The sequence below is a fragment of the Lemur catta genome, chromosome 11 (genome assembly GCF_020740605.2).
Source record: "Lemur catta isolate mLemCat1 chromosome 11, mLemCat1.pri, whole genome shotgun sequence".
Classification (NCBI taxonomy): Eukaryota; Metazoa; Chordata; class Mammalia; order Primates; family Lemuridae; genus Lemur; species Lemur catta.
This window is the reverse complement of record NC_059138.1, coordinates 89174177-89201350: the sequence shown is the minus strand read 5'-3', so window position 1 is coordinate 89201350 and position 27174 is coordinate 89174177. Positions and strand designations below refer to the sequence as shown.

The 27174-nt window shown below is 52.5% G+C and overlaps 2 protein-coding genes across 2 annotated transcripts in view; one reads left to right on the top strand and one right to left on the bottom strand.

The window, feature by feature from the left end:
* CCDC201 (coiled-coil domain containing 201) lies at positions 1 to 3721 on the top strand. The gene is made up of 3 exons (XM_045564975.1): positions 1 to 55; positions 431 to 913; positions 3630 to 3721. The coding sequence occupies exons 1-3, from the start codon at positions 8 to 10 to the stop codon at positions 3711 to 3713; spliced, it is 615 nt and encodes a 204-aa protein (XP_045420931.1). The 5' UTR covers positions 1 to 7; the 3' UTR covers positions 3714 to 3721.
* A 5188-nt stretch (positions 3722 to 8909) lies between these two features.
* ADCY1 (adenylate cyclase 1) overlaps positions 8910 to 27174 on the bottom strand; it is a 147950-nt gene continuing 129685 nt past the window's right edge. The window contains exons 15-20 of the mRNA XM_045564570.1: positions 26412 to 26528; positions 26178 to 26324; positions 25437 to 25535; positions 21700 to 21814; positions 19727 to 19851; positions 8910 to 17492 (exon numbers count right to left, since the gene is read on the bottom strand). Of these exons, the coding sequence (XP_045420526.1) occupies positions 17190 to 17492; positions 19727 to 19851; positions 21700 to 21814; positions 25437 to 25535; positions 26178 to 26324; positions 26412 to 26528 (906 nt within the window). The 3' untranslated portion in view covers positions 8910 to 17189. The remainder of the gene's footprint in view (positions 17493 to 19726; positions 19852 to 21699; positions 21815 to 25436; positions 25536 to 26177; positions 26325 to 26411; positions 26529 to 27174) is intronic.

Below are 27174 nucleotides of genomic sequence, written 5' to 3'. Positions count from 1 at the left end.
CCTGTTCATGCACAGAAAACTACAATGTTCTTCAACAGTTTTGCCTTTTTATGTTGTAAGTTTACATGTTAAGATGATTTTTATTAACAAAGTCTTGACAGTTTTCTTTTCCTTGGGGAGGGTGGGAGAGGATTTTCCTGAACATCATCTGTGTTTAATCCTATCCTTGAAAGACACGTCGCCGACTGATGCTCACATGAAAAGACCGGCACAAAGGCCGCGCTCTAGTCCCGCGCTGGGTTCCCAGCTCGGAGCCTGCAGTCACCAGCTCGCAGTGCTGCACGCTCCCCTCTCCAGGTGGCAGCTCTAGCCGCCTCCTTGGGCAGCTGCGGTTACATGCGAACGTGCATGGGGGTGTTGGGGGCGTAGTGCTCGCCTCGAGGCTCGTGTGGCCTTCTAGGAGCCAGACCTCTGTGTGCTTACTTTGCAGGCTCCAGGCTCGAGCTCCTCTGAGGAAGACAGTCCCCCTCTGCTGATCAAGAGGGCCCCCTTGAGAAAGTCCCTAAAACACAGCACCCCCGAGGAGACGGCCCCTGGCCGGAGCCCACGGCCGTCAGGAGGTGCCTCCCTCCTCAGTGGGTCCCCAGTGCTTGCGTACTTCTCTCAGGACCTTGTGTCCCAGCTGGTGGGGGTCAGTCCCCAGGCCACCTTCAGAAAGAGGAGGCTGTCAACCATCCGGGCCTCTAAGGTGTCCGGCGGGCAGCCAGGGCCTGACTCAGACCTCTCAGCCCCTGGGGAAGAACCACTGGCGGCGGCCTCGTTAGTCCAGGAGGAGCAGCAGCGACAGCAGCAGCAGCAGCAGAAAGGAGAGTCCCTCCCCGCAAACAGCTGGCGACTCTCACACTCGGGATTGCCCGGGATTCCAAACGCAGCCAGGAGGAAGAGACGAGACCGAAAGAAGCAGGCGGCTGAGGTAGGCAGCGTTCCCTGTCCCTGTCCCTGTCCCTGGGAGCTCCGGGTCACTCTTGATGATCAGGAGGGCGAGCTCTGTGGGCTGCAGAGCTCCCACAGCCCTGGGCGTCCACGTGAGGTCACACGGGCCGGACTGAGGTTGTCCAGCCTTTCTGATGCCCACTGCGGCCCTGTCCCAGGCCGGCTCTGTGGCTTGGCTGTGGCTGTGTTGCCACCATGGAGGATGAGCTTCCCTGCCTGGCTCTGTGCTCCTTGTCCCTGCCCTTCCCCTCACAGGGGCTCAGGTGCCGACTCTCTTCAGCTTCGAGGGTTCAGCAGAGGTGTTGGGGTGGCAGGAACAGTCTGACTTGTCATCCTGTTACAGAAATAGTAGGAAACAACCTCATTTAGTGGAAATCTTCCTCCCTCTGCTAATTCTCTCGGCTTCCTCCTGCACTTTGGGGAGAGGTGCCACTGTTCCCGGAGCAGTCCTGGGTTCCCGAGGGCCTGGCTGAGGTGGCCCCAGCCCCGTCCGCAGCACGGGCCTCGGGGCAGAGATGTCCCACCTTCACCACAGCCAGGTTTCTAGGCCGGCTGCACGGCCCGAGGACCAGCAGGGCCCTGGCTGTGCGAGACCCGCTTTGTCCGTCCGAGGCCCGTATCTCCCTCTGCTGATGGGAGATGCCGCTCTCCTTGCAAAACCGTCAGGACCGGATGAGAACCGGATTGCGGATTGCCAGGGCTCACACCCCGGGGGGTGGGCAGTCAGGACATCCCCCCTTCCTAGGGGAGCCTCTGCTTCCTCCCCGCCTTTGCTGGTTCATCCTCTCGCCCTGTTCTAGCAGCTTCCTGAGAAGGATGCCATTCTGGAGACTTCCACCTTTTCCCTCACGCTGCACTAGCAGGCAGGGATCCTCCCCTGGGGATCGGAAGGCCCCGCGTGCCCCATCTCCGGCTGTGGGGGGGGGGTCCCGGTGACGCTGAGTTTTGTGTCTTGGGTGGACAGTTCCGTTTGTCCACCATGGGTCTTCCGTGGCCCATCTGCCTCTGGGAGACCTGCTGGTACTTTTTCCTTTGTACCCTCTGGCTGCGTGTTCTCGGCTCTTTGTAACCCTCAGCGGTTGGATGTTGCACATCAGCGCTGATTCTCTGATGGTTTCTTCTCTATTTCCTGTCTCTCCTTTTATTCTACCTTTCAGGAGAGTAGTTCCTGCAGCCATTTGCCCTGGCTTGCTGCCGCTCCTCACTCACCTTCTGAGGGTTTGATCATGGAGTGGATCTTTCCAGCACCCCCTTCCATGCCCTGCCGTGTCCCGTGGCCGTGCCTGGCCGCCCCCTCCTAGTTAGCAGTGAGGCATCGCGGGGCTGGGTGGCAGGTGGTAGAAAGTTCTGAGTTCCTGGCTGGGACCTGTCTGCCACAGAGGGCTGTGTCAAGTGTCAGCTGCTGCTTCATTGCAGGACACCTACCACCTCTTGCTGGTCAGTGTCCTCATGGGTTAGTCTTCCCACTTGCTGCCAGGGAGGCAGGACTGGCTGGAATATTCTGGAAGCTGAGGATGAGACCATGGGTAGAGATTGTCACAGAATCCCTTCATGGAGCAGCCTACCTGCCCTCAGCTGAGCCTCATCCCCACATGGCCCCACCACGGTATCAGAGATGACTGAATTTTCCTCATTTGCTGTGACAAACCGTGAATGCCTGAGAGTCAGGATGGGGTGCACGCCCCCCCACCCCCGCATGGCCTTCTGAGAGCCGAGGCCCTGGGCCAGCCTCCCTGGAGGTCGACCTCAGATGGACGTGGACATGCATGCCGGCCACCAGGAGGGCAGCTGCCTCTTCAGGCAGGGAGGGACGCTGGGAACTCACTTCTCTTACCAGATGGTCACTGGATCCTGCAGACCCCAGCTTGGCCCTCTTAACCCAGCCGACAGCAGAGCCTGGAGCTCCCCACTGCTCAGCTCTACCCCAGGAGGAGTCAGTGTGCCTCCTGGTGGCTCCCAGCCAGCTGCAGCTCAACTCTCGTTGCTCTCAGCTGGCCCCTCGAACCTTCTCCCATTTGTCATTCTCACTCATGTGGGTTTGCTCCTGTTTTCACACTTCCAGGGCAGTGGGAGGATGCTAACCGTGGGCCTGCCACTGTTGGCAGGTGGACCCCAGCCACACACCCCAGCTGAGCCACCCCCAATCCCTGGGCTCTGGTTTCTGCTGAGCCTCCTTCCTGTGAAGGTGTTTGGCATCAGGAGTTGACCTGTGCCCATCTTTCCCGTGCTGCCTCAGGGTGGGGGGCTCCCTTATTCTTTCCCTGTTGCTGGTGCCCTGGGCAGCCTCCAGGAAGAAGGGCCACTAGAGAGCACAGTGTGAAACCCCACCTAGACGGCCTTGCAGATATTCCATCTGAGGGGCTTGTTCCACGCGGGCCCCTCCCTGGCACCCCTTGTCCTTGTCCCCTCCTTTGTCGGACACAGACCTCATCTGGGCCTTAACCCATCCACTTACACTCTCGTCTGTCTCCACACTGAGGCTGGAGACTGTGGGTGGTCACTGGATTCCATTTTGGAGCCACGGTGCCAGGCACAAGATGTGTTTGGAGCACATGGAAGAGGAATCGTGTAGGGCTGGCTGGGCGAGGGTCTGCAGACGTAGGGGGCACCTCTTTTCCTAAGCACATCTTGCAGTGGAAGAGCTTGTCCCCGGTAAAGATGGTGACCCTATAGGGTAATGCCTTTGCTTGAAACAGATGGAGCGAGTGAGACAGTGGGAGATCCGCCTGCTTCAGAACATAGAGGAAGCCGTCCAGCACGAGCTCACCATCGACGACTGAGCGCTTGGCATCAGGACAGAACAGCGAGGGAGCTCGGGCCCCTCCTGCCCTGGCCTGACTTAGCTGTCCACACTGTGCCCTCCTCGCCTGGGTCTGGATCTCGTTGTCCCTCCTGGGTGGCGTGTGAGGAATGAGTTAGAGGAGGTCTTGTTACTCGGACTGTAGATGTGGTTCTGGGAGGCACCAAGGGGGGCAGAGTTGGCACCTTAAGGAAGACAAGGTTCTGCATGTTGTATAACTTGAGGGAAAGGACACTGAGCCCGGCGTCCTCTACTGCCTGGCTCTCACCCTGGGGACAGCGCTGCCTCTCTGAGCCTGGGCTTCGTCCTCATCTGAACCAGGAGGAAAACCCATCCCGGGAGACGTGAAGGATGCGGAGCTGATGTCTGAGTGAGGGCGGCAGCTCAGCCCCTCAGGAAGGGTTGGGTCAGCTCCCTGTGCATCTCCAGGGACTAGACGGCCTCCCCACTGGATGGTGGCTTCCCAACCATGCGGTCGTGGTCTCACCTGAGCACCAACAGTGACAGAGGTATTTCCCGTCCCCATATCTGGAGGAGGGAACAGGTTCCCACGGGTGAGGGGAATGCTCACAGTCCACACCTGGAGAGCACCCACTTCCTTCCCCAACAGGCTGTGGCAGAAAACAGACTCTGGGATCCCATGGCATTTGCAGGTAAAGACCAGGGAGCTCAGGGGAGCTCAGAGTCCAGCCCGCCTGCGCTGCTTGGATCCGCAAGGCGCCAAACCTGCTCTTGGGGCACAGTCGTGGGGGGCCTGGATTGCCCCCAAGGAAAGCTCTAAAATGGTGGTTCTCACCTGGAGGGCGTTCTGGAAATCTGCTGGTGCTGGTTGTGTTTGTCTAGTGGGTGGGGCTGAAGGAATTTAACCTGTCCTGCAGTTGCATGGGACAGTCCCCTACCTCCTCCTCCTCCTCCAAGGCTGTGCTCCCTGCTTCACATAAGGGTCCCACCCAAGCGATCAGTGATTCGAAGGTGGTAATACACACCATAGAGCAGCAGCCACAGGCGCCCAGGGAGCTTCAGTTTCACCCAGAACCAGCATCAAATCCCCCAGGTGCAGACATCTCAGGGACAACTCTTTGTGTGGACACGTTGTGGTTACTAACTACAGAGCTAGATTTCATTCTTGTAAATACTTGCATCCCCCACTTTCTCTAAAAATGTTTGCCTTTTTTTTTTTTATATATAAAAATGAGAATGCTTCCACGTCCAGTACTAGACTGCCTCCCTGCCCTCCCCTCAGGGCTGACTCTTCTCAGGGATGCGGATACAAGGTTTATTGCTGGAGTGGAATCAGAGGGGCAACTCCTAAATGAAGTCTCAGACTGGATTTAAAAATAGGACATAATGGATTCTAAGGGCATGTGAGATTTAGGATGTTCTATTTTAAGAGACAGGTGAACAGTTTGGCTGTCAATCTTTAGGATGGGTAGAAAGTATTGCAGATCGAGAGTCAGGTTCTCCCTGGAAGCACACATACTTCTTTGGAGGTTTCCAGCTGAGGGGACGCAATGAGATCTCTCACAAGAGGGATTAGGTGCAGGCTGGTGGCTGCAAATGGGCTAGTAATTTCGAATTTCAACTGATGTTCTATATAAATGGTAAGAGTTTATTTACTGTGAAATGTGTTAAACATATGTAAGTTTTATGAGCTAGTTCCTCCTGTATAAGCTGATAAATTTTTGTTTACTTTTATGATATCAGTTTGTAAAATTATCAGATTTATAAAATAAGTTCATTAATTTTTCAAATAAAAGTGTATATTAATAGAAGAAGAAAAATTGTCTATAACTGCATAACAGAGACAAATACTTCAGAGTAATTCCTTCTCTTTATTATTAAAAATAAACTGTTCTCATGAAAACTATTCCCAAAGTCTGTGTCCAATGCAAAGAGATTCAGGCACGTAGTCACGTGAATTCTACCTCTGTCTCCTTTTTCAAAGAATGAAATTCAAATCCAGAATGAGTCCAGGGAGGAAGAAAAATAATGTAGGGACTTTGGGGAAGTGTGTTCTTGAAAGGCTGGAAATTACCGGCACGCAGAGGAAAGTTTGTGTGTGTGAGATGGTTTCCTAGGTATCTGTTGTGTCTTGTATGTATTAATAAAATTATGTCTCTACACAATTGGTGTATATGCAGTTATCCATAGGCCCTCTAGTTAAAGTGTAAAACTCAATTCTCTTGGGTATTTCACAAATAAGACGGTGCAGATGGTGAGTATGTTCCATCCATGAGAAGAAGATGCCCACGAGAAACAGGCTAGAGTTGGAACAAGTTCTGCCACCCCAGTTCCTGGACCTGCCTGTGGAAGGGAGTCCCCATTTGGCCTTGGACACCTTCTGAATCCTCAGACTGAGGCACATGGGAAAAGGAGTGCTGCCAGCTCAGGTTAGACAAAGGACAAAATTTCTAAATTAACATCTTTGAGGAAAACAATAGCCCTGGGGAATGATGCCAGTGATGCTCCCTTAGAGGTAAGCATGGGTGTAACTTACACCATTACTGGGATGCAAACGATTTCCTTAATTCTAGCTGTGTATGCAAACCCATATATTTTGCAGAAAATGCAGGGGTTTTTTTTGTTTATTTGTTTGTTTGAGACAGTCTTGCTCTGTTGCCTAGACTGGAGTGCCATGGCGTCAGCCTAGCTCACAGCAAACTCAAACTCCTGGGCTCAAGCAATTCTGCTTCAGAGCTGGAACTACAGGCACATGCCACCACCCATGGCTGATTTTTTCTATTTCTAGTGGAGACGGGGTCTCACTCAGGCTGGTCTTCAACTCCTGACCTCAAGCAATCCTCTCACCTCGGCCTCCCAGAGTGCTAGGATTACAGGCGTGAGCCACTGAGCCCGGCTGAAAATGCAGTTTTTAACACCAGAGGAAAAGAAATGCATTCTTTTTCCTGGCACAGTTTCTATGCAACTTAAAATGCCTATGAACTCTGAGAAGTTATTTCCTCTAATCTTTATTGAAATCATACCTTTTTTCCCTAAAATGAACACCATATTTACACACAATGCCTGATCACCTCTGCCACCTTGTCAGCAAGTGTAGTTCAGAGACCTGATTTGTGGGCACTGCCAGCATTCCATCGTATGACATGCCTATGTTATGTGCTTAAATTTTCTCACTGATGGGCTTCTAGTTTGCATATTAGTTTCTATTGCTGTGTTGGTTTCTGCTGCATTTTAGTTTTCTATGGCTATATAACAAATGACCACGAACTTAGTGCTCACAACAATATCCATTTATTATCTCAGTTCTGGCAGGTCAGCTGGGTCTCTGCCTGGGATCTTTCCAGGTGGCTTTTTACCTGGAGGAGCTGGGCAGGACTTGACCTTCAGGCTCCTTCAGGTTGGCACAATCCAGCTCCTGTGGTTGTAGGCCTGAGGCCGTGTCCCCTTGCTGCCTATCAGCTGGGGGGATGCTCTGTTCTGGGATCCTAAAGGCCCCTGCATGTCATGCAGCTGCCTCAATCTTCAAGCCACCTGGCTGGACAAAACCTTTTCAGGCTTCCAATCCCTCCGACTGCCTGCTCTTGTCACTAGCTGGCAGAAGTTCTCTGCTTTAAGGGCTCACATGATGTTCAGTGTGCCGGATCACATGACCCATCACACTGTCAGGAGTGGTGTCTCGTCCCATCCACAGGCTCTGCAGGTCGGGGGCGTGGAATCTTGCGGGGGGCATCTTTACAATTCTGTCTACCACAGTCCCCAATTTTTCATCATTATAAATAACACAGTGATACCCGCATACAAAAAACTTTGTACTCGTGTCTACCAATTTTGTTAGATGGAATCCTAGAGGTTTTACCATGTTAAAAGATGTTAACACCTTACGGTCTTTGTTTTCTTAGAGTGAGGTACAAATTCCTGTGAGCAGCACACAAACAGGTGTGATCTCACCGCAGCTTTGCTAGTATTATGTCACTATCTTTTAAAAACATTTGACAAATTGAAAGGTGACAGTGGTACATCATTGTTTTTAACTTGTATTTTTTTCATTACTCTGTTGAACATGTTGTCTAGTTGTATTTCTTTGATAATTCTGTATATGCTTTTTGATTTTTTTCTATTGGGATATTTTTATAATGATTTTTTAACTTCCCTTCACTAGGAATTGATTTTATTTGAGATTAAAAAGGCAATAAGAGAAAAACTACGCATCACATAGGTGACAGTTTTGTGTGTGCTTGGTTAGGCCACGATTCCCGGTTGTTTCTCCAAACACCAGTGTAGATGGAGCTGTGAAGGTATTTTTTAGATGTGACTAACATTTGTCATCAGTAGACTTTGAAGCAGATTTCTCTCCATAATCTGGGTGGGCCTCATCCAATCAGTTGAAGACCTTCAAAAAAGACTGCGGTCCCTGGAGGAAGAAGGAATGCTGCCTCCAGATGGCCTCGGGACTCAAGCTGCAACATCAGCTCTGCCCTGGGGCTCGGAGGTGCTGGCCTGCCCTGCCCTGCAGATCTCAGACTTGCCAGCCCCACAATCACGTGAGCCAATTCCTTAAAATAAATTCTCCTTGTCTGCCTCTCGCCTTCACTGCATCCCTCCCTCCGCCCCAGCACACACCCCCGCTATGGGTGGTTTCTATGCAGAACCTAAGACAATGTGCAACAGAAAAACACCCCGCCCGGCAGACTTCTCAGTGGCAAGAAGGGAAGCCAACCTTCACCGTTCAACTAAACTTGAATGGGCTATTTTTTAACTTTGGAAAGAAAACTTGTCAACTGATAATTGTGTGTATTCAAATCGTTTTATCTTTTAATATGGGAAATGAAATAATTTACAGATGAAAATAAGATGAATTTATCACTGAGTCCTGAGCTCAAGAAACCTCTAAAAGACAGAAGCAATATGCTGGCAGGATACTATGAAATACCAGAAGGGTTAATAAAACGGAGAGTCTACATTAAATTTTAAGTGTTATCTGAATAAATGTCAATTGTGAGATTCAAAAGAGTACAGGACTAAAATATTAGGTAAGATTGGTGTGTACTGGGTGGGGTGATAGTTCAGGCGTGGTTTATTCTACACAGAGGATCACATAGTATTTAATACTTTGGACAATATTAATAAAATTTCCCCCCGAAGCTACGTGAAACAGGCAAGAGTGTCTTTAAAACATCACATAACCGTTTATTTTTCAATTGAAATGGCCACAGAATTTAGTCAAGCAATTTTTTTCCTTTATTTTTGTTAAATAAGATTCCAGAAAGTATAGTGCAAACACTCAGTAGAAAAGTTGCAATTAAGAAATGTACATTCACATTTAACATGTCAGTCCATTCACTTTTTTTTTAAATAAAAATAGGACAAATTATTCAATTACTTGTCTCAATTTAACAATCTTGAAAAAGACTGGAAGGTACTCTACAGTGTTCAGTTGACATAAAAAGAGACCCGTATTGATCATACAAATCTAGCATGAGAAGTTACCCAGTGAGAGTGAGTTATTGTAATTCTGAACATAGTCATCGTGTTTCTCACTTCTACAGAAGCATCCTCGTTGAGTTTTATTGTGTGAGAAAATGACACCCTCGCCCACATCACTTTCCATTCCGCTGAGGGACACAACCCTATCTAGCCGAACCCTGAAGGACATAGGAGCTTATGCAACTTTTCTCAGCAAGTCAAGAAAATCCAAAAGTGGGCTTTGGGCTTGCCTTAAATCAGAATGGAATCTACCGCTAAGAGATGGTCATACTGATGACATCATTTCCATTTGTGCAGGGGGTGTGCAATCAGTATAAATGAGGATGGTGGAGGAAGAGGAGTTTGGGTGCGAGGGAGAGGGTGCATAATAAGTGCGTGAGCTACGCAAAGCTCAGGCTCCACAGGACTCGCCGTGGCTTACGGATATGCTCTGCGGGTGGATGACCCAAGGGCAGGCCTGTGCCTGTCCCTTTGTGCATGCTGCGTGACTTCGAATTCAAACTAACTTCACACAATTGGGAATTTCAGGGCATGCAATTCCAGAGTGCAAACGGCTTGCATATGTGCAGTTTCGACAGGGGTGAAGGCAAAACCACAGGCCCTCCCGCACGGGGTGTGTGCTCCTGGTGGTCGGCGGGACCCACTCCCCCTGGATGCGAGAGGCAGCTGTGGGCTTCTTCGGGATCCCCACAACGTGGGAAGGGTCCCCTGAGACTTGTGCTTCGTGTGCCCGGGGCCCGGAGTGGAGTGGGAGTTGCTGGTGGGAGGTGAGAAACGAGTTCTGGCTGCTGTAGGGCCAACTTCCCTCGCAGGCCTTGGGAAGCAGCGCCCACGGCAAGGACACTCTGAGCACGTGTTCTTGCATGGTCCCGCACAAGCTTATTAAGCCCAGGAGACAGGAGAGATCTCTTGGGAGTTAGTCTAGGAGATCACCTCTGTTTAAACATTAATTCTCAGTAAGCAGCCGAAAGCTTTTTGAAGCCACGCTAGCTGAAAGTCTGAGCTGCCCCAGTACCATCAGAAACCAACGCTAGGAAACCGGGCACACGTGCTCCGGAGGTTGCCACATCTCTCACCATTGCAGTGAACAATTATTACAGTCCCTTTCTTGCCTTCTGAACACTGTGGCTCTTTGAACATCCTCTAGTCTCTGGGAAGCTGTCCTGACCCACCTATACCCCACCAGTAGCACATGATGACAACACTGAATGGCTCTGCAGTGGAGGAAGATGAGCAGAAACAGCAAACTCAACCAACGGCCTCCCACAGCTCAGGGAACTCCTGACCAGGAGCGGGGAGCCTGGCCTGGCACTGTGTAAGTGGACAAACGATGTGCAGTTTGGGGATGTCTGTGGGTGCCACAGTTTCTCCCTATTTGATATTAGGCCTTACAGGAAGAGACGACGACTATTCTTGTTCAATGAGAAATCCTGTATCTTTTTAGACACAATGATAGGTTGTGCTCCAACATGGTTTTAGAACATAAAATCTGATATGACAAAGTTGGGATTTTTTAAGCCTAATATTTTATTTCCTTGCTGGGGGTCAACTGAGGAGGAGGACGGCTTAGCCGAGAGGAATTGCATTGCTCTAGTTAAGAACGTGAGGCCAAGGCCTGCCAGCGCCAGCGCGGACTGGGCACATGCTGCAAGGATGGGCGGTCGGAGCGAGCCTTCCCGCGGGGGCCCAGCACAGGCTGCGCTTAGAACCCACCTGCCAAGGTGTCCCCTCCACTACAGTGGGCACTTGTGTGCGGACAAGCTAGAGTTCTCCATCAAAACCAACACAATTTTTGCAGATTTCACTGTTAGCAAAGAGGAACTAAATGTGATGGGAAACAAGGGTTTGGACTGGACAGAGCAGGAGTTGAATCCTGGTCCTGCCTCTCAGAGCTGTGTGACTTTACTCAAGTCCCTAACCTCTCTGGGCCTCAGATTCTTCACTGACAACATGAGGATTATAATACCTCCCTCCATGGGCTGTTTGAAGGAGAGAGTGAAGTGAAGCACACAGAAGTGCCCAGTTACTGTGAAGCCAGATTTAGCTCCTAGTCATGAGTGTTTCCTTAATTTGTGGCCACACCCAAAGGTCCCCTGGAGACGATCTCAAATGGACAGGAGAGCTATGACTGCCCTTCCCTGTGGTTATCAGTGCAGAATACGTTGAATTTAGTGTCGTGTAGAAAGAAACGCTCATTTCACAAAGGATGAAGGAAAGGTCCCCAAAGTAACTAGCGCCTGCCAGGTATGGAGGACACAGCGCTGGGCAGATGGCTGCCCCTGTGGCCAGTTTTCTGATTTACAACATTTTTTTTCCAGCCAATTGCGAAGGACACCCCAAGAAGGGCACCTGTCTACTCTGGCTCTTTTCCCTGCACAGCTGAGAGACTGAAGCCAAGGGACTCTCCGCTGGGAGCCCCGGCCTGCAAAGCAGCTCCCAGCACGTGGGAGCGGGAGAGAGGCGCTTGTGGGCTGAGGTTCGCTTGCACCCCCACTCGGCTCCTCCTTCCGAATTCCTGCAGCCAGCTACCCCAAAGCAAACAACCAAACAAAGGAAAATGGGACCTGTTTAGTGCCTCAATATCCCTGGACATTAGTGCTGATACTGTAGACATTAGAATTGCTGATATTAAAAAAAAAAAAAGCAGTGCATTATAGACAGAGGGTTGGAAACCAAGCGAACACCGTAAGGGGGTCACACGCTGCCTTGGCCTCCCAGATGCTGCCCTCCTGCCCAGACCTCCTCCTCCTCCAATAATGAGGATTCTCTAAGGAAAACCAAGTCAGGGCACTCAGGGCTGGTTTCCCCAAAAGCCCTGCATGAAGCTCATCTGTCTGTATTTAAACTTAATTTCGTTCCTTATACTAATCCATCTGAATCCCAGGAACAAAGACTTAATTTTCATTTGGCTTATGCTATGCAACACGCAGACGTGCACAACACACATGATAGGCACACATGTGCACACACGTGTTCACACACGCAACACAACACACATACACAGGGCGCACACACACGCTGATTTGAATGAAGCGTGGCCTCTAGTGGAGTAACTATTTTTTTAAGATAGTGAACAGATTTGATGGGGAACAGAATGCATTCAATTTTCAGGGAAATTTAAAAATAAAAATGTATGATTCATTAGATGATCACATATCGTTTAGGGAAGCCTAGCCCCAAGATGTGGCACTGAGTCTGTGGTGCTTATGGAACGGACCATGGAAGTGACACATTTCCTCACATCCTGTTACAGGATCTGCCTCCAGTAGCAAGTGAACGACAAGAGAACAGCATGGGAAGTCCCCGGGACACTTTCCAGAGTGTCCCTGTGGGTTCCCCGAGGTGAGGGAGGACCAGGGGGCCCCTGAACACCCCCACCCGTGTCTCTCTGGCGTCATGACTCTGCGAGGGAGGAACATCCACACTGAGGGAACAGGTGCCGTGGCAGGGGCCCTGCCCTACGATGCTGGCACCCAGCCCCATCCAGGCCACCACAGGCCACCTCAGGGGCCCTCAGCCTTCCCGGCCCTGGGACCCCACACCTAGCCGCTCTGTGTCCCCCTCTCCCACGTGAGGCCCACCCTGCAGCTCCTCGCTGTCGGCTCACACAGAACCACAGACACCTGCGGCTTCCAGGAGGAGCCACCTGTGCCACGTGAATCACCCCCACCCCAACCGCAGGGCCTGACCACCCCGGTGCACCCAAATCCACCTGTGGGAAATGGCAATTAGGACGGCCTTCCTTCCACTGAGCCGGACTGAGCCTTCCAAAACGCCTCCTCTGGCTCCATCCCCCACCCGGCCCTGCACTGGTCCCCACCTGGCACAGCGGGGGCTGGGGCCACAGGAGGCTGAAGGGACTTGAGTCCCCTCACCACCCACTATGCCAACCGTGGACACCTGCCTGTGGCATCTCCTCTCTGGTGCCCAAGAGCATGGAATGATTCGTGTGCCAACGGTTATTCTGGGTATCTGAGTTCCTCGAGTAAGACCTTTCTCTCTGTCATCCTCCAAGCTCAATTTAAAGGTCTGAGCCACAAAGAAGAACCTCCCCACACCCAGGCCAGCCTGGCATGGGGTCCCCCATCCTGGACACATGTCCAGGGGGCTCTTGTCCACCAGGATGGCACCAGCAGCGTGGAGGGTGAATGAGGACAACCTGCAGCGCGCCGCCATTTCCCTACAATGGTGTGCCATGAGGAAGCCGTGTCGTCCTTTGAATGTTGCCACCACAAACTGTGCAGCTCACCACCCTCGGTAGAGCGAGACTGGTACTGAGATTTGTTGATCTGAACAGATCTTGGATGGGGAGGTGTCATCGCCTCCTTCCTCCCTCACCTGAGCCAGGGTGGAGTGACAATGACCTGAGGAGGGTTTGACGCGGCTCTGCCTGCTCACCAGGCCTGGGGTGCTGAGCCCGGCCCAGCCCTGACAGCCCACGGGAACGGAGGTCCCAGAGCTGGGTCTTCAGGAAGGGGCGGGGCTTCGGGCGTGGCAGCCCCACAGAGCCAGGGAACTGGGCACACCCGCGTGCACAGCTTGTCTCTGCATTACCAATCTGCTCTGGACCAGACTCGTCTCCACGGGATAGACTGAGAGTTATTGCTTCTATGACAGGTGTTCCAGAAGCCCCGGTGGCTTTAGAGTGTGAGAAACACGGGCTGGCAACTTAGGTTTCTGGGTCTGTGGGGGGCGTCTGACTGCAGGACACAGAGACCCGCAGGGGTGGGCAGGGCCCACGGAGACCTTTGGAAGCATCTGGGCTGTGCTCTACCTAGGCGGCAGGCAGGGGAGGCATGCGGGGGCGGGGAAGGGAACACACAGCGTCGTCGAGCAGGCTGGGGCGGGCGTGGGGCTTTTCTTCATTTTTGGTACGAGTAGACAGGCAGCACCTGGAACAGGTGCACTATTTACAGAGCCTCTGAAAGAATTTCGAGGGAATCCTACCCAAATGGCTCTAACATTTGTACATGAATATTGTACACGATTAAAAATAAATAAGGCAATATAATACAGTTTTATCACAAATAAAAAGGAAGTTGTTTTTCACCAAACCCCAAGGAACGTTATGGCTAAACACAGTTCCTGAACTCCCAGGAATAGGTGGGGTTTGGAGTTGCTGATGATGGAGATGTTTGCCCCGTGACGTGGAGACCTCGCCAAGGCTGCCGTGGGGTCCATTTCAGAAAGGTCGTGCGCCCAGGGGAGGAAGTGTGGTCGCCGGCATGGCTTCCTCCTGCTGCTGCGTGACTGCCCTGCCTTGAGTGGTGTCACAGATGCACATGTGTGACCTCCCGGCTCTGTGGACCCCAGGCCGGACGCCGTGCGGCAGCCGGCTCTGTGCTCAGTCTCACGGGCCAGACCAAGGTGTCACCAGGCTGGGCTCTGCTCCTCCTGCAGGCTCTGGGCTCGCTCAGGCTGTTGCCGGATTCAGCGACTTGTAATTGTGGGAGTGACGTCCCCACTTCCTTGCTGGCTGGGGCTGAGGTTGTCAAGTGGCCTCGGGCATTGGCTGTGGCCAGTAACGGTGGTGCCATCCCTGTCATGTTTCAAATCTTTCCAGGCTCTTCTGCCTCCCTCGTCCCCTTCCAAGGGGCCATCTGGCTGCACTGAGCCCACTCGGGTAGCCCAGGATCCTCTCCCATCCTAAGTTCACTAACCTTAATTCTGACTGCAAAGTCCCCTTTGCCAAGTGACAGAGCATAGCCACAGGGCCTAGGTCTAGGGTGTGGACACCTCTGGGGGCCACTCCTCTGTCTACCCCCTACCCGGACAGCCCGGGGTGGGCGGCAGCACTGGCCGAGCCAGAGAGGCTCTCCACACTCCGCACAGCCTGTGGGGAGCGGCTGGCAGCTGGGCGCCAGCCAGTGCTCAGCTCGTGGGGAGCTCAGATGGTCCCTGGACCTCGTGATGAGCCTGCCTGTCCTTAGGCACCCTCGCAGGCAGCCCGGAGATTCTGCACAACCACAGGCTCCTGTGGACGCCCCAACAGCGGCCAGAAGCCCCCTCTAGCATCTCCTTCTGCCCTAGGGCTTATTGGGACCCCAGCCCGCACCGGTGATGCCAGAATGCCAGGGTGCATTAGTGGACGGTGACATGCGGACCACACGAGGAAGACAAAAGCTGCCCATTCTCCACCCCTAAACTCTCCAGGGGGGCCAGGGGGTAGGCGGCCCTGGCCTGTGAGCTCCCTGTTGCAGCCAGGAAAGGCATGGGTCAAAATCACTCTCAGGAAGGTGCAGGAGACCATTCAGCCCCCCTGTGCATCACAGAAGCCACAGCCCAGCCCGGAGAGAGATAGAAGAGTAGACGGGGTGTGCCTCCCACAGCCCATCCGGCCACCTGTGGTCCACGGCCTGCATGAAGCCTCTTCCACCCTCCCCTGCCAGAAGCTGTCCACCCTGTCCGTCTCTGTCCTGAGTCCTGCCTCTGCTGGAGCCACGACCACCAACCCTGAGTCCCTCTGGAACAGCCATCCAGCCAGCCCCAACCCGGCTGCCCTGCAAAGCTCGCAGGCCTGGCCTCCCCAGCTACGGCTGAGGCCCCTGCTGACCCCACAGGGCCACACGGCTGAGCCAGGGTCGCCCTCCCCATGCGGGAGGCCAAGTCTAACATGCCACGGTGAGAGTGGCCAAAGGACATCGCCTGCCCACCCTGATGGGGGTCAGTCCAGAGCAGGCCCCAACAGGCCTACACTCCAGGGAAGGAAGTCTGGGCTGTTCTCTGCTCCCATTCTGAAAAGTCAGGACCCCCAGAAAGGGAGTAGAGCCCTTGTGGAGCAATGAGGGGAGGGATCCCCCAAGCCAGCTGGCTTCGAGCAGAGACAGGCTCTGGCCTCCCCTGCAGTCCACGGAAACCTCTCTGAGCACGTTTCAGAGCAGCAGGTCCCCAGACCCTTTCCTCCCATCTCCAGCTGCCTTCCTCCCTGTGACAGAGATCCAGGGTCTCCACGTGCCAGGACTTGCCTGGCTATTTCTGGCCAGTCCCATCCCACCGGCTCTCCCAGACCCCTGAGCCCCTCATCCTCATCTCCATCACGATCATCTGCCATCAAGGAAGCCTGCTCATGGGTGTAAGGGCCGCTGCTTTTCAACATACATGCAGCCTGGCACTGTTGCACATGTACAGGACCCAGGACACCACAGAGAAAAGGAAGAAATGACACCGGTCCCTCTTCTCCTTTGAACAAACACAGCAGTGACGTGCAGCACAGAGAACGTCCAGGTTTCGCAGGAGCCAGATCCCAGGTGGCGCGGCTGGGGAACACACAGGCAGAACAAGAAGCGGACGCTGGCCGGGATTATGGAGACGGGGCTGGGGCCCCGAGACTCCCAGGAGACCTACCTCCGGCTTTGAGCAAACAGCCACTCTGAGGAAAGGCGTGGCCACCACTATCCATGCAGTGAGAGCAGCTTCTCCATTCTCCCCAAACTGTCCAGCCCGAGCGTGAACAGTCCGCGCCGTGGTGTGAACAGCCCCAGCCCGGTGAGGCCTGACTTCCCACTCCAGCTCCGCAAGCCGCTGCCCAGGCCTGGAGCCCCCTGCACGCCGGGCCCCACCTCGGCTGGGGAGGCACAGAGCTGTCTCAGGGAGCACTCCCGGCAGGCTCCAGGCCACTCTGCCAGCCAGACCTCCACGGCTGTCGCTGTAGCCCGGCGGATGTTCTGAACTCCTGACACTGACACCAACCTGGCCAAACCCGCAAAGGCCTGCTGGAAAGAGACAGTGCTCCCTCTCCCGCGGAGGGGAGGACAGAGTGGACACATCTCCCGCGAGGCCTGGATGTGTGTGCAGACAGGTGTCCTCCCCTCACCAAGTCACTGCTGTGCCGCTTCTGCCGGGTTGCTGGCCCTCGGGCCACAGGCCATGCCTGGACAATGTTCCTCCTCCAGCCGGGCCGCTGCCTGCCGGCTCTGCGGGTCTGGCTCGTCCTGGCTGGAGCCGCAGTGGCCTGTGTCGCCCCAGAGCGTTCTCGCCCTGTGTGCACCCCCAGCAGCCAGCGTGGGCTCCGTTAAGCCTCCTTCCCAGCTGCCATGGGGGGCAGGTACTGGCTGGTGGGGTGCGGGGGGAGCCCGGCCCTGACTGGGAGCCCAGCCGTGGGGCACACAGGGGGGTGTCTGGCCTGAAGGCCGGCTCTCCCATAAGGACACATTTTTCGCTCTAAGCCTAGGGGCCTGGTCTGGGAGCCGTTTCCATCAGTCCTGCCTTCCAAAAAGTATGTCAACATCTCGCCCTTGCCCTTGACACTGACTTTGCCTCTGCACACGAAGTGGTAGGAGCACCTTCTCAGCAGCCGGTGGACTTCCTCAGTCACCTGTTGGCACAGAGAAGCGTGTGTTATGGGCAACAAGGGAGGTCCTCTGGGGATGGGAGCCCCGCTGTGTGGCTGGGCAAAGCCAGAACATTCCATCCTGCATCTGTCGCTGCCTACCCTGCCCGACCCTGGCGGTGCCTGTACATGGCTTCCCCAGCTCAGCCTGGCATCCAGGGCCCCTACTTCTGCTGCAATCACTTGGGTCACTCCATAAAGACAAGGATACTACCCTGCAAAACAGCCCAGGGGACTGAGAGGAGCCTAAGGGGCCAGTCCCAGGGAGTCCCACTGCCGTGTCCTGGATAACAGGTGGAGGTGACATTCACTGAGCAGTGCCCCTGGGCTGGGAGGGGTGGCCCCAGGAAGCACCCACATGGGGTGCACGGGCCCTGGGTGCTTCAGCAACCTGGCACAGTTCCAGGCCAGGGCACACAGAATGCAGGAGGTCAGGTAGCAGGCACCACCTTGGCTGGACGGGGACAGTGGAGAGCAGAGTACAGAGCAAGGCCAGGCTTCCAACCCCCACTGGGCGCAGTGGTATGGGGCGGGCAGGCAAAGGCACAGCTGCCTTTGGGCCCCTGGGGCCCAGCACACAGAGGGCGCTGGGCAAACTACCTGGAGAAAACAGACATTACTCAACCCTGTCTCTCAGGTTCCCAGCCAGTACTCTAGCTCAAAGAATTCCTGCTTCGCAAAGTTAGAAAAAAGAGAAAGGATAAGAAAGTACCTTCTACCAGACACAGTCCTGTGAACAGAAGACGCACTGTTGGTGTCTGCGCTTTATGCTGGAGGAGTGATCCTAAAGTCACCTCTCCCTCCCCGTCTCCTGGCTGCTCCCCCACTCCCTCACGTGGTGCAAACTCTGTTGTCTTTAGTTAAAACAACTCACTCCATCCCAAGCCCACCTTCTCAGGGCCCGGCCCAGCAGAGCTGGGGAGGGTGGCCTCTGGCAGTGTGACAGGGGTGCTGGGAAGTCAAGCAGGGGAGGGAAGACCTGCTTGACAGACAGACCCTGCTTGTGCCAGGGTAACATCTTGGGCAGGTGGGGTACACCTGGCAGGCTGGGGGAGGCCAGGGGGAAACGCCCCATGCATGGGGCAGGGGCATGACAGGGCAGTGGCAAGCTTAGGTCTGATTTCAGAAACTTAAAAATGCAATGTGGCGTGCAGCCATGACCAGGCTGTGGCCAGGAGGGGGTCCCATGAAGTTCTCCCCTGGGGCATGTCCGGCTTTGGGGAAGCCTGCAGCAGAGTGCACAGTCACGGTAAGGAAAATACAGTGCAAAGTTCTACAGATGGACGGTGGTGGCAGCTGGATGTACTTAATGCCCCTTAACTATACAATTAAACATAGTGAAGACGGTAAGTTTTTTGTGTATTTTACCAGGATAAAACAAACTTAAACTAAAAAAAAAAAAAAAAAAAGAACGCAGAGGTGCAGAGTTGCTCCATGGAAGTCCCTGACTGTGTTCTAAGCAGGAGAACAGAGCTTTATGAAGACTTTCTACCTGTCCCTTAAACTGTCCCCACAGATTAGCCACTGTCATGCACCAGGGGACCAGCCTTCCCTCCAAGGCCCCCTGGGGCCTGCAGGTCCCAGGCAGGCAGCCACAGGGCTGGGCGGCCCTCACAGGCCCCATCTGACCCACGGGGGCTCCATCCCAGTGGTCATCAGGACTAAGTCAAGTTTCAAGTTCGTTCTAAGGGAAATCCCGAGAGCCAGACCACACTCCTCCACGCTGAGGAAAAGCAGAGGCTGCAGCCTTCCAGACCTTTCTGGGGCTCTTGGAAGGTATTATGGCCACCAGTTCTCATCCCACCTGAGCTGCCCAGAAGTTCCTCGGATGAGGTGAGCACCGGCAGCAGCCTCCCTTCAAACAGGGAAGAAAGCTCTTCCCTTCTACGGAAGCCAGGTGGGGCGGGGGCTGGAGTCCTGGGACGTGTGGAGGGAACGGGGGCAGCCAGCCGTGGGGTGTGGCCCCTGTGACTCAGTGCTCTGGAGTCTGCGCCTGGTCACTCAGTGCAGCCCCCAAGGCCACACGGCAAACCAGACAGCACAACCCAACTGCCCAGCCCAGAAATGCCCTGGAGAGCAGACAGACTGAGACATGCAGCTAGTTCGGCCCTGCCGCTTACTGGCTGCAGACCCGGCGTTCGACCCTTGGCCTCTTGTGCCTCAGTTTCCCCACCTGCAGAATGGGCACCTGTGCCCTGGGGAGTTCTGGGTGAACTGACCTGGATTCTTCCCTGGACCCCGGTGCTGTCCATCCGACTGGCCACGTTGACTGTGTTTCCCCAGATGTCATACTGGGGCCTGCGAGCCCCGATCACTCCGGCCACCACGGGGCCCACGTTGATGCCTGGAAAACAGCGACGGCGTGGCCTATTGTCAGCTGGAAACGTGTAACTCACCCTGCCAGGGCCACCCAGTGCGCTTGATGCTACTCCTTTCAGGGTCCTTTTGGGGTCACCTAGTGCCAGGCTCCTCCCTAAAGCCCCCCACAGAGCTCCACAGAGAGGCGCTGCGAGCCTGGCCTGCATGTGGCTCCCCCAGGGAACAGCGCTGGTCATCGAAAATGATTCCTAATCCTGAGGAAAAGTCCCATTTTCTGGAACACTGGCCCCTGTGCTACATACGTTCTGTCACAGAAGCCACTAAGAAGTCTGACCTTTGGTCTCTATGACCCCAAGTGCATCCTCTTTTCCAGAAAAATAGCTGCTCCTGACCTTTCGCAGGCTGCACCCTGTGGCTATTTTAGGGTGTGGGTCCCAGAACCGAGCACGATGGTTCAGGATGCTCTGACAGGAGGGGATGGGAACCCCTTGTCCTTTTGTAGGTCAGGATCCAACTGGCCTCTGGGCAGCTGCAGGCCAGATGGATGGCGTCACAGTGACCCCAGGGGCACCCGCGTTTGAATCACCCCTTGTGTGAGCTTCAGCAATGTGCTCATCCTCTCTGGGCCTGGGCTTCCTTCCTCCCCTGTAAACGGGCACACGCTAAGCTGTGACACCCTGGCCTGTCCTTGGTGGGACGTCTGGGGGGGTCCAGCATGCCATCAGCTCTGTTAGTACAGCCCACTGTGGCCACTTCTTGCAACTGGGGCTTTCTGGCCAAGGCTGAGGCCACATCCTATCTTCCTTTTCTGTGTTCGTTGACTGATTTTTCTGAGCTTGTCCTGGTTAATTCCCCTGAAGTCCTGGATGTGGCATAACAGTGTGATCTGGGACAGGTGGGCATGGGAAACCTAGAGAGGAACCCCAAAAGACCACTTCCTGGATGGCTGGTGGGACTTGGGGAGCCCCTCTGCTAACCCTAGACACCCCCACCTACAAGCAGGAGATGGGGCCAACGTCACCATGCTGGGTAGAAGGGTCACCACATGACCAACCACTGAGCCACAGCCACAGGGCTCCACTGCCGGAGGGCGGGGGATGGGACTTCCTGACCCCCATCACACCTGTTTCCTGACTGATCAGTGCCCAGGGCCCAGCCCTCAGCCGGACCCCGAGCCTGAAACACAGCTTGCTTCCCAGGACATCAGAACTCCGCCACCCTTCCCACTCCAACACAGCTCCAAGGCTGGACTTCAAGGCCACTAGCTGTCTGAATTCTAAAACAACCATCAAATGCTATTTCAGCTGTATCCTGGACTAGTGGGAATTTTCCTGGTAGACTGTCTACATCTCAGAAAAAATGAATTTAGGATTTAAAAAACCCAACAAATCACAGATTTGTAAAAGCTAGAAAGGAGCTTGGACATCCAACGGCTTTCCCTCCGCAGGCACGGGAAGGAGTCCAGAAGCCAAGGGCCTGCCCGAGTCGGCACAGAGGGGCTCGCGCCACGGCCTCCTTCTGGGCAGCCCGCGCGGCCTCACTCCGCGCTGCCAGGGCCGGCCGAGGGGAAAGGCGCATTCTCCTGCAGCTACGTGTGGACTCGCAGGAGCGTCTGCAAGTCTCCAGGACAATCGAGATTTCTAATGTGTTTCATGAGCTTGGGGCAGTGAATCTTCAGTCCTAAGTCACTTTCTGAAGCATCCCACTTCCACAAGCAGCTTTTAGGGGCAACTCTGCTCATGTGTCCCTATGTTCTCCTGGTTGGCACCTTCCTTCCTTCAAGACCAAGGCACCCGCCAGCTGACCCTGCCCCTAGGAAGGCACAGAAAGGGTGCTCTACACTGATTGGCGGGATAGACTTAGAGCCTCGTACCAACTCGCAGGACGAAGTCGTTGTAAGACTGGTAGTTGATCTCATCCAGGACATCAAACATCTCAATGGCAAAGTCCGCCAGTGTGCTTAGGTGGGAGGAGATGGACTTCTTGGCCTAGGTGTGAACAGACAGGGATCATGACGTTTGGGGTGGCCAGGCAGGTGGGGGCAGGGACCCCTGCAGCAGCTGTGGGATTGGGGACTTGATTCCCTTATCAACAACACAGCAGCCCCGTGGGCTGCGGGTGCTCTCGGTGCCTGGCTGGGGCACCTCATTCCACTCTACAGGTGCGAGACTGAGGTACTGCCCAAACCCTGGCTCCTGAGGGGCAGGGACAGGACTCATCTGAGACTGTCTGCGAGGGGTGGGGGGCACGGGAGCAGCCCAGTGAGCAGGAGACCAGGTATCCAAACTCCTGCTTGGACAATGTTGTCACTGCCCATTGCAAATGAGCAAAGCAAGGACAGAGACACATGTCAGATCTTGAGATCAAGACTGCATCTTTTTGTGTGTGACACACAGTCCTTTTGTAAAATAGTGACAGTCGTTAAGGTTTATAATTTTTATTTTTTAAGGAAATTTTATTAGTCCTCAAAGTCAGGGAACTGATGCTTTTTTTAAATTAACAGATTTTATTTTTTAGGACAATTTTAGGTTTACAGGTCAACTGAGCAGATAGTACGGAGAGGTCCCATGCAGCCCCTCTTCCCCCACGTGTAGTTTCCCTATTGTTATTATCTTGCATTACTGTGATACATTTGCTACAACTGATGAACCAATATTGATATATTATTAACCAAAGTCCATAGTTTACATTAGGATTCACTCTTGGTGCTGTCCATTCTATGGGTTTTGACAAATGTATAGCGACACGTATCCACTATGACAGTACTACACGAAGTTTCATGGCCCTAAAAATCTTCTGTGCTCCTTCCCCCAGCAACCACTAATCATTTTACTGTCTCTATAGTTTTGCCTTTTCCAGATTTCATATAGTTGAAATCGTACATTAAGCAGCCTTTTCAGACTGGCTTCTTTTACGTAGTGATGTGTATTTAAGGTCCCTCCATGTCTTCTCATGACTTGATAGCTCAATTCCTTTTATCACCTAATAATATTCCATTTGATGGATACACCAGAATATGTTTATCCATTCAACTATTGAAGAATATCTAGTTCACTTCCAGGTTTTGGTGATTATAAATAAAGCTGCTATTAATATTCACATGAAGGCTTCTTCATGAACGTAATTTTCATCACATTTGGGTAAGTACCAAGAAGCACAATTGCTGGGTCATATAGCAACACTATGTTTAGCTTTGTAACAAAGTGAAACTGTCTTCCACAGTGACTGTGCCCTTTTGCATTCCCACCAGCAATGAATGAGAGTTCCTGCTGCTCCACATCCTCACCCGCATGTATCTCGTCAGTGTTTTGGATTTTAGCCATTCTGGTATGTATCTAGTGTGTCTGATTGCTTTAACTTGCATCTCCCTGATGACCTGTGATGCTGAGCATCCCTTCACAGGCTTATCTGTCACCTGTATTTTTTCTTTGCGGAGGTGCCAGTTCAGACTGTGTGCATGCTTTTTAACTACCTTTTCTCTTATTGTTTAATTTTAAGGGTTCTTTGTATATTTTAGATAAAAGTCCTTTATCAGTGGGTGATTTGCAAAAAGATTTTCCCCTAGCCTGGGGCTTGGCTTTTCATCCTCTTAACAATATCCTTCATAGAGTAGAAAATTTTAATTTTAATAAAGTCCAACGTACCATTTTTTTCATGGATCATATTCTTGGTGTCGTATTTTAAAAAATCATTGCCAAACTCAAGGCCATCTAGATTTTTCTCCTTTGTTATTTTCTAAAAGTTCAACAGTTTTGCCTTATACATTTAGGATTGTCTATTTTGAGTAAATTTTTGTGGGTATAAGGTGTTCATCTATATTCCTTTTCTTGCATGTGGATGTCCAGGTGTTCCAGCACTATTTGTTGAAGAGACTCCCTCTTTGCCATTGTGTTGCCTTTGCTCTTATGTCAGAGATCAGTTAACTCTATTTGTGTGGGTCTGTTTGTGGGTTCTCTATTCTGTTCCATTATATTTGTCTATTGTTTTGATAATGCCACATTGTCTTGATCACTGTAGCTTTATAGTAAGCCTTGAAGTTGGGTAGCATCAGTCTTCCAACTTTGTTCTTCCTCGTCAATACTGTGTTGGCTGTTCTGGGTCTTTTTTCTTTCCCTATAAACTTAGGATTGGTTTGTCAATATCACAAAATATCCTGGTGGGGTTTTGACTGGACTTGTGTGAAATCTACTGACCAAATTAGGAAGAACTGACATTTTAACAATATTGACTCTTCTTATGCAGGAACATTGAATCTCCATTTATTTAGATTTTTGATTTCTTTCATCAGAGTTTTGTTGTTTTCCTCATATAGTTCCTGTATATATTTTGTTAGATTTATACCTGGTATTTCATTTTTAGGGTCTAATATAAATGGTATTGCATTTGTAATTTCAAATTCCAATTGTTCATTGCTGGTATATAGGAAAGTGATTAACTTTTATGTATTAACTTTGTGTCCTGTAACCTTAGTTCCAGGAGGTGTTGTTTTTTTTATTGTTGTGTTGTTGTTTTGAGTCTTTCAGATTTTCTCCATATACAGTCATGTCATCTGCAAACAGATTCCTTCCCAATCTGTATGTCTTCTATTGATTTTTCTTGTCTTATTGCCTTAGCTAGCACTTCCAGTATGATGTTGAATAGAAGTGGCAAGAGAGGATATTCTTGTCATGCTTCTGATCTTAGGGAGAAAGGATCTAGTTTCTCCCCATTAGGTATGATGTTAAGCTGTAGGTTTTGTGTAGATGTCATTTATCAAACTGAGAAAGTTTCCTTCCATTCCTAGTTTACTGAGAGTTTTTATCAGGGATGGGTGTTAGATTTAGTTAAAGGATTTTTCTGCATCAACTGATATAATCACATATTAATAATTTTTCTTCTTTATTCTGTTAATATGATGAATTTAATAAATTCATTTTAGAATGTTAAACCAGCCTTGCATATCTGGAATAATTCCACCTTGGTTTTCATATATAATTCTTTTCATTCACTATTTAATTCAATATGCTAATGTTTGTTGAGGATTTATGCATCTATAGTCATGAGAAATCCTGGTCTGCAATTTTCTTTTTTTATAATGTCTTTGTCTAGTTTTGTTTATTTGGGGAATGCTGGCCTCTGCTTCTGTCTTCAGGAAGAGATTGTAGAGAACTGGTATAATTTATTCCTTAAATATTTGGCAGAATTCATCAGTGAATGCATCTGGGCCTGAAGCTTTCTGTTTTGGAAGGTTATTAATTATTGACTCAATGTCTTTAATAGATATAGGTCTATTCAGGATGTTTATTTTTACTTATCTGCTGTTCTGCTTTGGGAAAGGAGAGTGCAGGGCTGGAGGGAGGAGGAGAGAGGGGGCCAGATGGGAGGGCATTGTTGGGGAGGGGCTGGGGCTGGAGGAAGCCCCTGTGACCAGCCTTCTGTGCTGACTTTCCCTAGGACATTGTGTCTGCAGAGAGCCAGCCACTGACAAAACAGCCTGTGAGCTGCTCCCCTACTCCAACTCAGAGGGAAAACAGGCCCTAGCGTAGGGACCTGCCTGGGGTCTCAGAGCAGTCTGGGGCAGGGCTGGGACCCGGTCTACGAGCAGGCAGCCCAGTCCTGGATGACACTCACCTTGGCCCCCGAGGTGGGCGCCAGCCCCACCGCGGCCATGTAGGTGCTCCCAATGGTTTTGATCTTCTCTAGGTCCTTGTAAAAGTCTTTGTCCATGAGCTTTGTTTAAAACACAAAATGGTTAAACATTACACAACATTTGAGAAAAGTCACCACATCTGTCAGCCACCAGGAAAACAGCACAGCTGACGAATACAGTTTGGAAAGCAAAATGTCTTCTTTGTTTTGGGCATCACACAAATTCTGGGGCTACATTGGAAAGAACAGGTGAGGAGGGGCAGCACAGGACATGCCCCTGTTCCCCACAGCTGAACTCACGGGTCACTGGGAGAATCAGGTCCCCAGTGACAGGGGCTGGTGGGGCTGGTGCAGTGCCCAGCTGGCTGTGGAAGGGCTTGGGGACCCCCCACTCCACCCACCCATCTGCAGATGATGTGCTCAGCCCTGGCCACTGCAGATGTCTGAGCCCTTATGTTTACAAGGCAGAGGACAGGTGCCCCACCCCGCCTGGTGGCCCTGGTCCCCTCAGCTGGGGTCAAGATCCCCTTCTTTACTGTCATGGTGAATCTGGATCCCGAAGGAGACAAAATGCCTGTGCTTCCTGCTCATTCCGTCTACGGAGAACGTGACGTATTGCTGAATGTGTAGGATTTAATCAGGTCAAGGGACACCCGTATTGCCCCCCAAGGAGGATGCACGCCCGGCCTGGGCAGGGCCATGACAGTGAAGCACAGCCCTCACCTTGTCAAAGTCGGCGATGATCTCGTTGAGCAGCCGCAGACACTCCACCCCCATGTTGTTGCCATCCAGCTCGATGTAGAAGTCATTGAAGTTGGGGATAGAGGCGAACATGACACCCACCTGGGAGTAGGACTGGTAGTAGAGGTCCTAGAAGGTCAAAGGACAGGTCAGCCCAGCTAGCGCCCGGGGAACAGCCAGGTGGTGCTGGCTAGTGGAGACCGGGTGGGCGCTCACCATGTTCCGGGGGTTGGACATGAGGAAGTGCTGGGCGACGTGGGCCGGCAGGAGGTTGAAGAGGATCCTCCTGTTGTCCAGCTTCACCCGCTCCATGTCCTCGCGCTCCTCTTCTGCCTGGGGGTGGACAACTGTGGTCAGCCCCGCCCATCCACGCTGCCCTCACACCCACCCATGCGTCTTCCTAAGCCTTCACACTGGACGCCCAGTGTGCCCTGCCCTACACCCGTGCTCCTGTCCCTCCTCCCCACCTGACAGCAGGGCTATGTGCGTGTTACCAGGCCAGGAGGATCCACGAGTGTCTACACAAGTCACCACCCATCTGCTGGAACATGCAAAGAACAACTGCCTCACCCCACTTCCCGGGTCTGCCCTGTCCTAGCCACCTCTTGGGGACCAGAAGCCACCACAGCTCTTTCTGAGGCATGTGTCCACCACAGGCTGCACTGGTCCCCAGGCAGCCCCCGATGTGACCCCATCCTAGACTGTCTGGAGGCTCCTTGTTTCCTCTGGGACCTCTCTGGCCTCCACCAGAGCGCACGTCCCTCTGAGCACTGAGACGGAGAGAGAGCTGTGCGGGCAGGGCCGACCCTGGCGCTTCCTGATCAGCCACAGGACCCTGCAGAGACTGGTTAAACCAACAGTGACGGCCCTACTCAGGGAACACTGCAAGGCCACAAAGGTGCCATTGGTGGTGATGTTAACAGCATGTTGGTGAAAATTGTGTAACTAAATATGCTTCAATTGAAAACAAAACCTATTC

Excerpts from the sequence above, each read along its gene's own strand:
- CCDC201 (XM_045564975.1), top strand. The coding sequence starts at position 8 with ATGCACAGAAAACTACAATGTTCTTCAACAGTTTTGCCTTTTTATGTT. Across the intron at positions 56-430 it reads CAGTTTTGCCTTTTTATGTT|GCTCCAGGCTCGAGCTCCTC; the intron begins GTAAGTTTACAT and ends CTTACTTTGCAG. Across the intron at positions 914-3,629 it reads GAAAGAAGCAGGCGGCTGAG|ATGGAGCGAGTGAGACAGTG; the intron begins GTAGGCAGCGTT and ends TGCTTGAAACAG.